This window comes from Pocillopora verrucosa, chromosome 8 (assembly GCF_036669915.1).
Source record: "Pocillopora verrucosa isolate sample1 chromosome 8, ASM3666991v2, whole genome shotgun sequence".
NCBI classification, from domain to species: Eukaryota; Metazoa; Cnidaria; class Anthozoa; order Scleractinia; family Pocilloporidae; genus Pocillopora; species Pocillopora verrucosa.
In genome coordinates this window covers 14,839,023-14,851,605 of record NC_089319.1, presented here as the reverse complement: position 1 = coordinate 14,851,605, position 12,583 = coordinate 14,839,023, and the positions used below count along the sequence as shown (strand labels likewise).

The 12,583-nt window shown below is 37.2% G+C and overlaps 1 protein-coding gene across 1 annotated transcript; it reads left to right on the top strand.

Moving 5' to 3' along the window:
* The first annotated feature begins 267 nt into the window (after positions 1-267).
* On the top strand, positions 268-11,132 carry LOC131786221 (26S proteasome non-ATPase regulatory subunit 10). Its single transcript, XM_059103238.2, has 7 exons — positions 268-389; positions 4,216-4,314; positions 4,737-4,883; positions 5,151-5,239; positions 5,374-5,454; positions 7,605-7,686; positions 8,500-11,132. The coding sequence occupies exons 1-7, from the start codon at positions 288-290 to the stop codon at positions 8,569-8,571; spliced, it is 672 nt and encodes a 223-aa protein (XP_058959221.2). The 5' UTR covers positions 268-287; the 3' UTR covers positions 8,572-11,132.
* Positions 11,133-12,583: the final 1,451 nt, after the last annotated feature.

The window sequence follows — 12,583 nt, the reverse complement described above, 5'->3', positions numbered from 1 at the left end:
TTTTGCTTTCTTACATTTTATACATAAATAATTATTTTATACATAGATAATACACATATATTTTCACGAATTCCTACTTTCTAAAAAATTTCATTGAGTTCATGTATTTTTAATGATTAAGCATTTTTACCAAGCCGATCTATCCTAAAGAGTCTTAAATAGGGTCGTCAAGACTATCTCTAGGACCAACTGTGATATGTCTCCAAAGTTCACAGTGACCCCACCCCTGAGAGTGTTGTCGTCCTCGATCTGAAAACGAGACGGATGGTTTCAAAAAGACGCCGACAATGTCTCGTGTAGAGATCTGTTCACTCGCCTACGAGGGAAAATTTAACGAGTTAAAGGAAAAAATTGAATTGAAACCGAGTTTAGCGACCAAGGTAGACGAGGTGAGGTTCAATTCCAAAGTGGGTCAAGTAAAACATCTCTCTTGTTTATCATGATTCCTCTCAACAGTGGGTACTAGTTACTTAGGTTTGTTGTCACGACAATATAATCAATTGTCGTGCAACCTTTTAGCCCTAACTATAGTTGTTTCATGATATTACATTCCTTCGCGATAGACCATACTTTTATTGGGTTCTTGGCAAGAGAAGTTCGTAGTTTAAGTTTCATCATGCAAAACACATGGAAGAAGCGGAAAAAACACATGGCCCCTTTCTAATCCAGTCTAATTGTGCTCAGTAATCACGACCTCAGTCGTCCTTCAAGTTTCTAAGCCTTTGATTTATCGTATTCTTAACTCCCGTTACAATATGCAAACGTATGGCGAAAATGTATCATATATTGTAATACGACAGTAGGTTTCCTTTAAATCAGTAAATAAGAGCATTGACTGATTAGTTATCAAGTCGTGTGTTGCTCAATGGGACATGCTTTTTGTCAATTACATATTAATTTAGGTAACCGGTGAACACAACCTGAGCTTAATTTGTAGTGAAGTTTGGATATAATGCATGCTGTCATTGGTTGAAAGAGCATGCTCTATTAGAGTACAAAGCATAGGGCTGAGATAAAGCTGTCACACCTTCTGCTGAATTGTACTATGTCAACTTCTCTCAAGCTTTTCTTTGTAAATTTAAAGTGAAATTTTGGAACAAGTGAATATATAATATTTATGTTATTATAACATTAGCAGGGAGGAGAATCCTCAAAGAGGGTGGTAAAGGGAAAGTTCCAATCACACATCACACATAATTTTTCTATTAAATCATGCATCATGGATAATTTTTTTAACCAATCATGCTTCACTTAAAAAGGAGTAAGTGTACTAAGCTGATACTGTAAGATTTCAACCTATAGGATGTATTACTAAAACTTATATTGCATCTAACATTTTTCATCCAGGACTGAATTGCATTTCACTTGTCATATTGCTTTTTGTGAGACAAATAAAGACAACTCACTTGTTGAAACGAGGTGCTCTGAGAGCATTTACTTAGGCTTGGTATCACAATATCAAATCTTACCTTACAAGTATCAGACATAGTAAAAACAAATTAAAGAATCAGTACATATAACACAAGAGCTAAGCTTACATATTTACTACCCAAGTTACTTTGTTGAGTATCCTCTTCATCCAATAGCCTGTTGTTTGCCTCACCTTCAAAGTTCTGTTCACTAAGATTTTTTAATTTTTTCAATTCACCATCTGAGGTGTTCGTCTTGGCATCATAGTCATCATAGTGTGTTTTTTAATAAGTAAGTAGTCATAGTTTTGACAATGTTTTTGTAGTGTGAACTCATATATGGCTAATTAGTTCTCACAAGCACTGGTATGAACTTGGCTAATTTGGCTGCCTTTCAATTTGTGGCCACTCATAGCTCCAAGAGTCTTCTGAACAAATTGAATAGATGTCTACACAACCTTTACTATTCTTTGATACCGGCAATATTTATGTTAAGGTTTTGCCCAATCCCCTTCTGTACAACAACTATTTTTTTGTCAGTAAAGGATATAACGTAGCTTTTGAATTCGTTTAGGTCTACGACAACCTTGGAAAAAGTTTGTGTACTACTAACTGGTGCACAAAATTTTTCCTTGTGTACTGCCTCATTGCTAACATTACCATTTACTCAGGCAGCATAAAATGACACCAAAACACCAATGTCTTTTACCGTTTCAGCCATTGGGGTTGTTTGGGTCTACATTCTTTCAGATCTTTCATTCAATGGTTTTGCATACTTTCTGGTCTTTCTTAATATGATCTGATGCACTATCACAACCAGGCGGTCAACAAAAATAACACTGAAGGTCAAAGTCCTTATGCAAATGTTGACCTACAAAGACATTTAAGGTCAAGCAAAGGTCAGCAAAGGACAGGAAAGACCACAAAACAGTGCCACAGTTTACTGATTCTTGTTTAGTGGAAATAATGTTTTATTATTAATGTTTTATTTTAATTATTTAATAATAATTTCCAATGAACTAAGACTATCTACTTTGAATGATTGGTATCCTTCTAGGTCAAAGAGTGTTCACTTATCATGTAAATCTAATTAGTAAGTCTTGTAAAACACACTTCACACACTTATAAAATAGCAAATCACATTGAGATGTCCAGTTCCACATTATGCAGATAATTTTGGATCAATCATGTGTCATCCTGCAAATTTTGGTTCTTTATAGTAAAACAAAGAAGCCTTGACTGTGCTCTGTTTTGTTATAAAGCACTTAGGAAGCAGCTAGAACACCCAGAAGTGGGAAAAACTCTTGTCTATGTCTTGTGTTTCTCCCTACACTTTTTTCAAACTCTAGCCACTTCCTGTGTGCTTTACAACAGAACAGAGCACAGTCAAGGCCTCTCTATTTGTTAAATGTGGATACTACAGCCCTATGACACTAGTAACATTCACAAACATAAATAATACTGCTGTCACTAGTTGCACAATGCTGCGAAAGAAATAACTTTTTTGTCACTCCGTAACTTGTGATGCAACAGTTTTAGACCATTTTTTGCCTTTACATCTTACAACAACAAGGATCTTTAAGTTACAATGGCCGAGGCTGCACAAGGAGAGTTAACCAGGTTATTTCTAACTGTTTAATTAGAAATGACTGGGTTAGTGAGAACTCGTGATGTGGCTGCTTTTTTTAGCTTTTGATCAAACTGAACCTGGGTTAATGGCTACCATGGAACTTAATTGAAGAACAATAGATTTTTTCAACCAAGTGTGGTTAATTTTAAATTGTGGTTAAACTACCTCTTTGTATAATTTAACCCAGCTAAGTGGTCTCTTATTAGTGCTGTGCAATGGCTTTTTCGCAATATGTGTCAGTCATCACTTTTTATGTATGAAATGGTCTTCATGGCACCTAAAAAATGCTTCTGAACATGGTGTCTGAGGACAACAGTTACATTAGGGGTAATGCTCAAAACAGCAGCCTTCTAACTCTTTACAGTAGCCAATTTATGTTTTTAACTCAGTTGATAACACTAAATTAAACAGTTACATTACCCAAGTATCACGGCCAAATAGTTATCAGTATTGCTGCTTGGAAGCACCAGAGTTTCTTTTTGCCATTAATTGTGAAAAAATACTGCAAAGGGGTTGAAAGGACTCAATGTTGATTCAAGAGTGTTCTCTTTAAAACCCAAGCATGGCAGGATTCCTGCTTTCCTCAAGCCATTGCTGATTTCTCCGATAAACCCTAACCTGGGATGATTCATTCCACAGTGATGGAGAACACTCTGACATCTACAAAAATCAGCATGATGTTTAAAAAAACTGCCTTGGAAATTTGTGCATTATGCATCAGAAGGAAGGGGAATTGCTTAAGTCGTGAGTGCAGAGGAAGGAAACAAAAGAAAAAAAAAGAAGGAAAAGGGAGAAAATATGAACTTGGTCTGTGAAGTCTGTCTCTTTTGGTTTCCCCCCCTGATGTCTTTTCAGTGCAGTGGCTGATAAAATATAACCCTGTTGTTTCAACATAACCAACCCTTAACTGAGTTAAGCTTTTTGGAAATTTTAACTAGGTTTCTAAAAAGTATACCAATACAATTAACTCTCTCAGTGCAGCTGCAGCCAATGTCGCGCAAGTGGAAGGGAAATAACTTGCTCAAATGTTGGGTATAACATAACCTAACTAGTAAAAAGTCTTTTAGAATGATAGCTCACCTGGGTACCATCATTTTCACATCCAATTTAGTAGTTGTAATCGTAGGCGAATGCTAAGTCCATGTCATTTATCTGTTAACTTTTTTTGCATTACAGAATGAGCGCATGCCTCTTCACTGGGCTGCATCTGGTGGACATACTGACATTGTTAAACATTTGCTTGATCTAGGAGTACCAACTGATAACAAAGATGATGTAAGTTGTAGAAATCTAAGTATGCACACAAAGATAGGGTTTGCTTGTGTGTGGTGGATAGCAAGCAAGAGAAAAAGCAAAACCTAACTTCAATTTCTTCAGCTCAGCCTCTCTTGTGTCTGTTCTCTTTTTGGCTGATTCATTCTCAACATTTTGCAAAACGCCAGAAATTCCCATGTGTTGTGCAGTGCAAGATGCATTTTTTTTAATTGAAAACCAGGGATGTTTAAATGGGATTAATACAGGAATTCAAACACAAGATTTTTTGTTGTTGAAAACTACTACATGTACCTGGCTCAAGTCACTCTAATTGGGTTACATACTTCCTCTGAGGCAGACTATTTATATTTCATATCCTGCTTGGGCCAAAAGAGAATCTTCTTTTTCCAAATAATTTTTTTATAAATTTGACTTCATATTAGGCGCAGTGGACTCCCTTGATGATTGCTGCATCAGCTGGAAGAGATGCTATTGTTTCAATGTTGATCAGCCTTGGAGCTGATATTAACACCACAAATGATGGGGGACAAACACCTCTGCATTATGCAGCATCAAGAAACAGATATGAGGTAATGCATTGCAGTCATCTTGATCCTCAAAACTATTATATTAAGGCATCCATTTGCTGCACAACAAGATTGTGTTCTTTCGGGTTATAAGTTTTCAGTAGTGAAATTAATCACTTACTATCCAAGCCAGCTTGATACCTTGACAGGAGAAATATCATCCCTGTGACTTATTCATCCCAAGCTAAGGCTTGTCCACCCCTAGTATGGCTGTTTGCAGTTGTGTGATAAGATACATAATTTTTTACAGGTGGTTTTTCAATCTCTCAGATTGCAGAATTGCTTCTTCAGAATGGGGCTCACATTGATGCACAGGACAAAACAAGTGCTGCTACCCCTCTGCACCGTGCTGCATCACGGTCAGTAATTCCTCCTCTTAAACATGATTTCAGATGAATTCTGCATCATTTGTGAACTAGAATTTATCACGTAACAATCTTCATGGACTAAAAAACCTTTTTTTTTTCTTTTTTTTCTGTCATAACATTCATAGGGGCCATTCCAAGATTGTCAAGTTGCTCTTAAAACACAATGCAAATTGTGATATACAGGATGCTGAAGGCAACACTGCTCTGTACGTTTCTTGCTTTACTGCCCCCCTTCTCCCTTGGAATTACGGTCAAGTCGCCGACGGTTCAACTCGCCAACACCAACTCGCTGACGTATAAAATCGAGTAGAAACGTCGGCGAGTTGGTCTTCAATCCAGTACAACTTATTAGAAGTTAAACACATAGAAAAATAAAAGATCTTTAGGAAAAAACAATTTTTTTTCTTCCAACAAAGTTTATAAGGATATCATGGCGAATAAAGCCAGGTAAACATCACCAATGACCAAAAAAGCTTTAGACGCGAACGAGTTATTGTGTGACAACAACACTGTAAAGACTCATCATGTCAATCGGTCAGATTTTTCTGAGAAACTTGGCTTTCTAGTCAAGATCTTCAGTAAAAAAAAATTCTTTTTATTTCTAACAAAGTTTATAATGATCTCAAGGCGAATAAAGCAAGGTGAACATCGCTAATGACCAAAAAAGCTTTAGACGCGAACGAGTTAATGTGTGACGACAACACTGTAAAGACTCATTAAGTCAATCGGTCAGATTTGAAAAAAAAACTTGGCTTTGTAGGCAAGATCTTTAGTAAAAAACGGTTCTTTGTATTTTTCAAAAAAGTTTGTAAGGATGTCAAAGCGAATAAAGAAAGGTGAACATCGCCAATTACTACTAAAGCTTCAGACGCGATCGAGTTCTTGTGAGCCAACCAAAGCAACCACGCGAACCACATGTTTTTTTTTTACTTTAAAGAATGATTTATTTATGATCGAGAACGTTTGATTTACGATAAAATTTCATACGTATATCATGCTATTTTTCTGCTCTTGAAGGTCCGTTTGATCTTGATATCGATTTCAATAATGGAGCCGCTGTTTTTTTACAATTCTCATATTTCTCCCAAAATCCAAACACCTTACTCTGCAATCGTCTATTAGCCCTTCTTTGGATTCTGGTCAGCTTCTGGTTAGATATTAATCGTATTTGTACTGTAAAAGCATTTAGAAAATGTTTTCCGTTTACCAGCATAGCCCGGTATTAAGACGGACCAAACGTAAGCGCCTTCAAAAGTGAGCTATCCAAGTGTGAATCGAGAATGACGTTGGCAGTCACACAATAACTCGTTCGCGTTTAAAGCTTTATGGTCATTGGCGATGTTCACCTCGCTTTATTCGCCTTGAAATCCTTATACACTTTGATGGAAATAAAAAGAATTGTTTTTTTACGAAAGATATCGTCTAAAAAGCCAAGTTTTCTTTAAAAAAATCTGACCGATTGACATGTTGAGTCTTTACAGTGTTGTCACACAATAACTCGTTCGCGTCTGTCTGTTAGAAGCTTTTATAGTCATTTGCGATGTTTATCTTGCTTTATTCGCAATGAGATCCTTGTAAACTCTGTTGGAAATAAAAAGGATTGTTTTTTACTGAAGATTTTGTCCAGAAAGCCAAGTTTTCAAAAAAAATTTGACCGATTGACATGATAAGACTTTAGAGTGTTGTTGTCGTCACACATTAAATCTCGTTCGCGTCTGAAGCTTTCTTAGTCATTGGCGATATTTACCTCGCTTTATTCGCCATGAGATCCTTATAAACTTTGTTGAAAGAAAAAAAGTGTTTTTTTCCTAAAGATCTTTCACTTTTCTATATGTTTAACTTCTAATAAGTTGTACTGGATTGAAGACCAACTCGCCGACGTCTCTACTCGATTTTATACGTCGGCGAGTTGAACCGTCGGCGACTTGACTAGATACCCTCCCTTGCTGTCTTTGCCTATAGGCAGATTATCTGGTGCCCATCTGAGTCATACCTTTATTAATTTCTTTCTTAACCAAAGATAAGGCACGTGCCTGCTTTTTTTGTTTGTGTCCAATGTCCCATTTGCATCAATTTACTTCAAATTTGTGGCTTCACTTGTCAACTGCCACAGCATCCAACCTTTATTAGGTACAGAGGGCCCAAAATCAATTTCTTTTAGAAAACTATGAACTGTTTACAAGAGTCTTTGCAAATTTATTTGTTAGAATTCTTTTGTTCTTGCTGATAGGTGATTATTTTTAGAGAAGCATTCAAGTAGTCTACTACTAATAGCCAAGGCTATTAAGATCTTTGGTGCAATTCCAATGGAGGAATAAATTTACTGTTACCTTCTGGAATGTGTTTTTTTCTGCAGTCATATGGCCTGTGAGGAGGATAGGGCAGAAATAGCTGTTACACTGGTTGAAAATGGGGCAACTCTCTCTATAGAAAATAAGGTAATGATCTCAGTACCCAGTGTATCTCACAAATAAAATCTTCAATCTTCACTGAGAAAATTTGCCTGGTGGCTAAAGCTTTTATGCTCACCCAGTTGTTAGACCTTGTGTCCTTAAGTGTTACACAGAGAGGAAAAGTGAAGGTCAATATATCGCAGGATGCAAACCTGCTATGAAATAAGTAATGGTAATAAGACTGAGTGGAGTCCAATTTAGTCTGAAATCATACAAGTGATAACAAAATCAGGCGACCATGCCTTTGTTTATTATTATTATTATTACAGACTGAATTGGATGACATGAACTCTTATTACCAAGTAATCATGAAAATTACAATTTTCCAGAACAGAACAGTTTGCCAAGTTGGGAAAGAAAGGGAAAATTTCAATTTCTGTCTTCCAAGATATTGTCATTTTTCAATGGAAAAAATTCTCCATTTTGAAGAAAGCCCCAATTAAGGAGTCTGTGCACTGTTTCTATGGTGATTGAAACCAAGGTTGTGATTGGTTCATTTAAACTACAACTTTGAATGTGACTGGCTGAATTAGACTACAACTTTGAGTGGGATTGGCTTATTGAACTGTCCGATAACAAACTGTCCGCCAACAACTTGACAAGTGAATTAGTGGAAAATAGGAGTTTTTTAAACCAAACATCATAACTTTTTATGATTAGTCAGGAAAACCTGCTCCAATGGTCGTTGAGAATTGAAAACTGGATTATTAAAACTTTTGGTAATGTTGGTGGTTGATGCTGAGTTTTATTTCGTAGATCATTTGTTCATAGCTCATCCCCTTTATCGTAATCTTTCAGATGAAAATGCCACCTGTGGAACTCGCTAACAAGGGACTTGCAAGACAACTAATTCGTTTGAATGACAGCTGACGGCTTCCCGCTCTGTTCGCTCTTTTAGAAGGTTTGGTTTTGATGCTGGGCCTCTCTTGTAGGATAATTCTGTCCACCAGTAGCGGATTGAAGGGTTGTTCAGAGTGCGTATTAATTTTTAGCTTTTAGCCAATGGAAATTACCTCGTCTGATGGTACTTTACAGCTGATATTAAAAGTGATATCTCAGCAGTGAATTTGGCACATTCCTAAAGAGCACAAGTGGTTCATTATACGCAACAAAAAGATCAATGTTTACAGAAGATGTCTTCCTAAAGAGGCCGAATCAGTTGTTGATGTCAAAATGCTAAAAGAACACTTGAGTCCTCTCAGTGCCAGTTTCACTTTGGATTTGGATCCCCTGCGTGGATCCTCCGTCTAAATCCGCTCTGTTTAAAACTCCGTCTACATCCCGTGAGGATTTCAACTTTCGTCTGTCTCCTTGCACTGCAGGCTAACGGATATAGATCACGTGTCCAAATCAAGGAGGTCCTGGAATGGGCATAAATTGCCAGTGTGGTTGCATGATATTGTACCCTCGTAAAAAAATATATAACGATCCAATCGATTGCTCAAGTTTTGAAATGTGAAAACAATGGTATTCCAATTGACAGCTTGACATCTCTTTCTATGGTTAAACTGGTCAGCATGATATTAGTGGAAAGTGTAGCGGCGTTTTTATAATTTTTTTCTTCTTCTTTTTCACTGTTTAATTCTCACGTTATTCTTGGACTTGATAGCACAGGAGACAGACATAGAACTGCTCTAAACATTGTCAGTTCGAATCTATGAGTACCCAAATGTTGTCTACGTAGCGTTAGGTCTCTTGCTTATAACTGGAATAATCGTGTGCGATTCGAATGCCCCTGTAAGTACTCATGCGGCGCCTTAAGGAGGCTCGACCAATCAGAGCGCGTGCATCTCCATTGGGAGACTCTTTCTTGTTTCTCAAAATTCCATGAACACTTTGACTATACAGAAATTGACTGTATGGTCAGAATTGAAATATGTTTGAGTAACGACTCTAAAAGCGTTGTTTGTTTCTAACAACAGAGGGAAGCGTTGTTCGTTTCTATAACAACAAATGCACGGATGCAGCGTAACATACAAGTAAAGTTCTGTTGTGTCTATTTGTGACTTTCTTAACAATGAAAGATGAAAACACCAGGTAATCGAATGTCGATTCTCGCGTTCGTCAAGTCGGTAAAAGGTAAAGCGAGTAACATACAAATAAAATTAACTTGTTGCCTTGCGTAAGGTAAGTGCGATATTTTTAAGATAACAGTCTATTGTTTGTGACTTTTTTCACAGTATTAGTCTGATAGCATCATTTCCCTTAGGACCAAAAAAGGCAAAAATTATGTAGTTGTGCTCTGTTTGCTCCGGCGGTCACATAGATATTTTGATCCGAAGTATATATGAAGAGGGTAAATCTAGCTACAATACGAATACGATCTGATCCAAATGAGTATTTATCCTTGCATTGAGTGTGATGATGAAGTTAGACCACGTCAACAAGCCCTACAGTGCGACGATTAGGGTCGATCATATGGCCTTTCTGACCTTATGATCGATTTCTGTGTAGTCAAAGTATTCATGGCTTTGATAGAAACCAAGAAAAAGTTTCTCAAGCTTAAGAAATGTCCGTGAGTAAGAAACGAGTACATATACAGTAGTCTGCGTTTACTGATCGTGTACCGTCCACCTTATTCTACCGAGCATAAGGATACAGTCAGTGTTTTCCTCGGGGATTTTCTGATTACCTCGAATCGTTTGTGCTTTCAAAGGAACAGATTTTAATTGCTGGTGATTTCACTATCCACGTCGATGACATCAAAAATGTTGATGCTGTAACATTCTTGGATGTTCTTGAGTCTTTTTGACTTCAGCAGCATGTGCTCGGCCACACATTAGATCTTGTAATATCCCGGTACTCTGATAACTTGCTCAAAGCTCCACCTGTGACTGATTTCTTTGTCTCAGATCATACCTCACTTATGTGCAACCTAACATCACGTATATCTTATTAAACGGCCAAAGTGATCAATTATAGAAAGCTGAGACAGATCGACATGGAGTCTTTTTCCAAAACCCCACTATGTCAACGCCTTCTAGATGGCCATTTTATAACATCGACTGAAGACTTGAACAAGTTTGTCGCTGATTACAACAGTACACTATCTAACCTGCTCAATCATCATGCTCCGCTGAAGTCTAAGACCGTTAGGAAACATCCTTCAGTGCCCTGTTATACGGCTGAAATCGGTGCAGCCAAGCGACTTCGGAGGAAAGCTGAAAGAAAGTGGAGAAGGACGGGTTTACACGAGGACTTTATTGCATTTAAACTTCAGTTGTACAATTCGGACGTATGATGTTACAATCTCAGTCTGAACTACAATTGTTGCCACCCAGGACCATAACTAAGAAAACTTTAGTGATAGATCATTTAGGGCATCTGCTCCTAAACTTTGGAACAGATTGCCATCAAATATAAGAGCAGTAAATGATCTTAATTGTTTTAAAACACTTCTTAAAACACATCTCTTTAGACAGGCATTTTCATGTTTGCTTTTATGGTTCGTTTTTAGTTAGTCATATTGTATATTCTTAGCCTTTTATAGTTCGTTTTCATATTTTATTTTGCTTAGTCTTATTGTATAGCGCATTAGATCATATCCACATGTATTTTGCGCTATGTAAATAATTAATTATTATTATATCAAACGAACAACGCTTCATTTTTTTGTCAGAAACTGAGAACGCTTCCCTTTGTTGTTAGAAACGAACAACGCTTTTAGAATCGTAACTCAAACATATTTCAATTCCGAGCATACGATCGATTTCTGTGTATTCAAAGTCTTCATGGTATTGTTAGAAACCAAGAAAGAATTTCTCAAGCTTACGAAACGTCCGTGAGTAAGGAACTATTACATACCAAACAAACAACGCTGCATTTTGATGTTGGAAACGAACAACTTTTCCCTTTGTTGTTAGGAACGAACAACGCTTTAAGAATCTTCATGGTGTTGTCGGAAACAAAGAGCGCTTTAGTTATAAAAATGTCTCAACGTTATTGCCTATTAAGAGTCTGAAATTCAGATCTTTTTAGTATTTGTTTCTTGGGGGACTTGACTTTTTTTTCAGGCGACATAACTAAAATCTCGGGCAACATGACTTCGGGCAAGATAACACTCGGGCGACTTGGCTGTAAACCATCGCCAGAGTGATTATACTAAATAATAAATGATAGTAAAGTCCCGTTCAAACAGTCGTGATAATTGATGATAGTTTCAACTATCATGCGCGTTTGTAAACAGAGAATCGTGGACTATTGTCGATTATAAAATAATTCAAATAGTACGCGCGCTCTGATTGGCCATAAAACCATTTTACATGAGCGTATGTAAACACGGTTTTCGTTCCTCTTTCATTAGTTATTTTATAAACTCGATAACCTGGAAACCACTCCACTTCGCGTCGTGGTTTCCTACGCTTATCTCGTGTTCTCCCAAACTCCCGCGTGTTAACATCAGGCTATGTAAACACGGAAACCATTTTACATTTCTTCACTATCATTGACTATCATGTAGTTTACCAATCGCTCTGAGTCCTTTGACGAAGAGCTAACGCGCGCAACGTCAGCTTACAAATTTTTCACGGAGGCTAATTTACGTTATCAACTCAATTGATAAAACTAGATTGCCTTATCATGTAGTTTAGACATATTCAAATTCGACACAATAGTTGATGATAGTTTTTGCCTTTGAACGAGCGGATGATCAGTGAATGATGTTTTTGGGTCAGCAGTTTTGCTAAAAACGGGCTCAAACCGAAATGACAAGGGGTTTAATAGCTAAAATAGTCGTCAAAATTTCCCAGAATTTCTTATAGTTCACTGCCATCATCTCCTGGTAGGCCTCAGTATCTTCAACTCGCATCTTCTTATCTAAAATTTCAAATGCTACCGAAATTGCGGACCTAAGCGCGCGCCATATTTGTTTACAATTATGCGA

Bases quoted from the DNA above. Each gene is read 5' to 3' on its own strand.
- LOC131786221 (XM_059103238.2), top strand. From the start codon at position 288: ATGTCTCGTGTAGAGATCTGTTCACTCGCCTACGAGGGAAAATTTAAC. The intron at 4,884-5,150 runs GTAATGCATTGC...TCAATCTCTCAG, and splicing joins CATCAAGAAACAGATATGAG to ATTGCAGAATTGCTTCTTCA. The intron at 7,687-8,499 runs GTAATGATCTCA...GTAATCTTTCAG, and splicing joins CTCTCTCTATAGAAAATAAG to ATGAAAATGCCACCTGTGGA.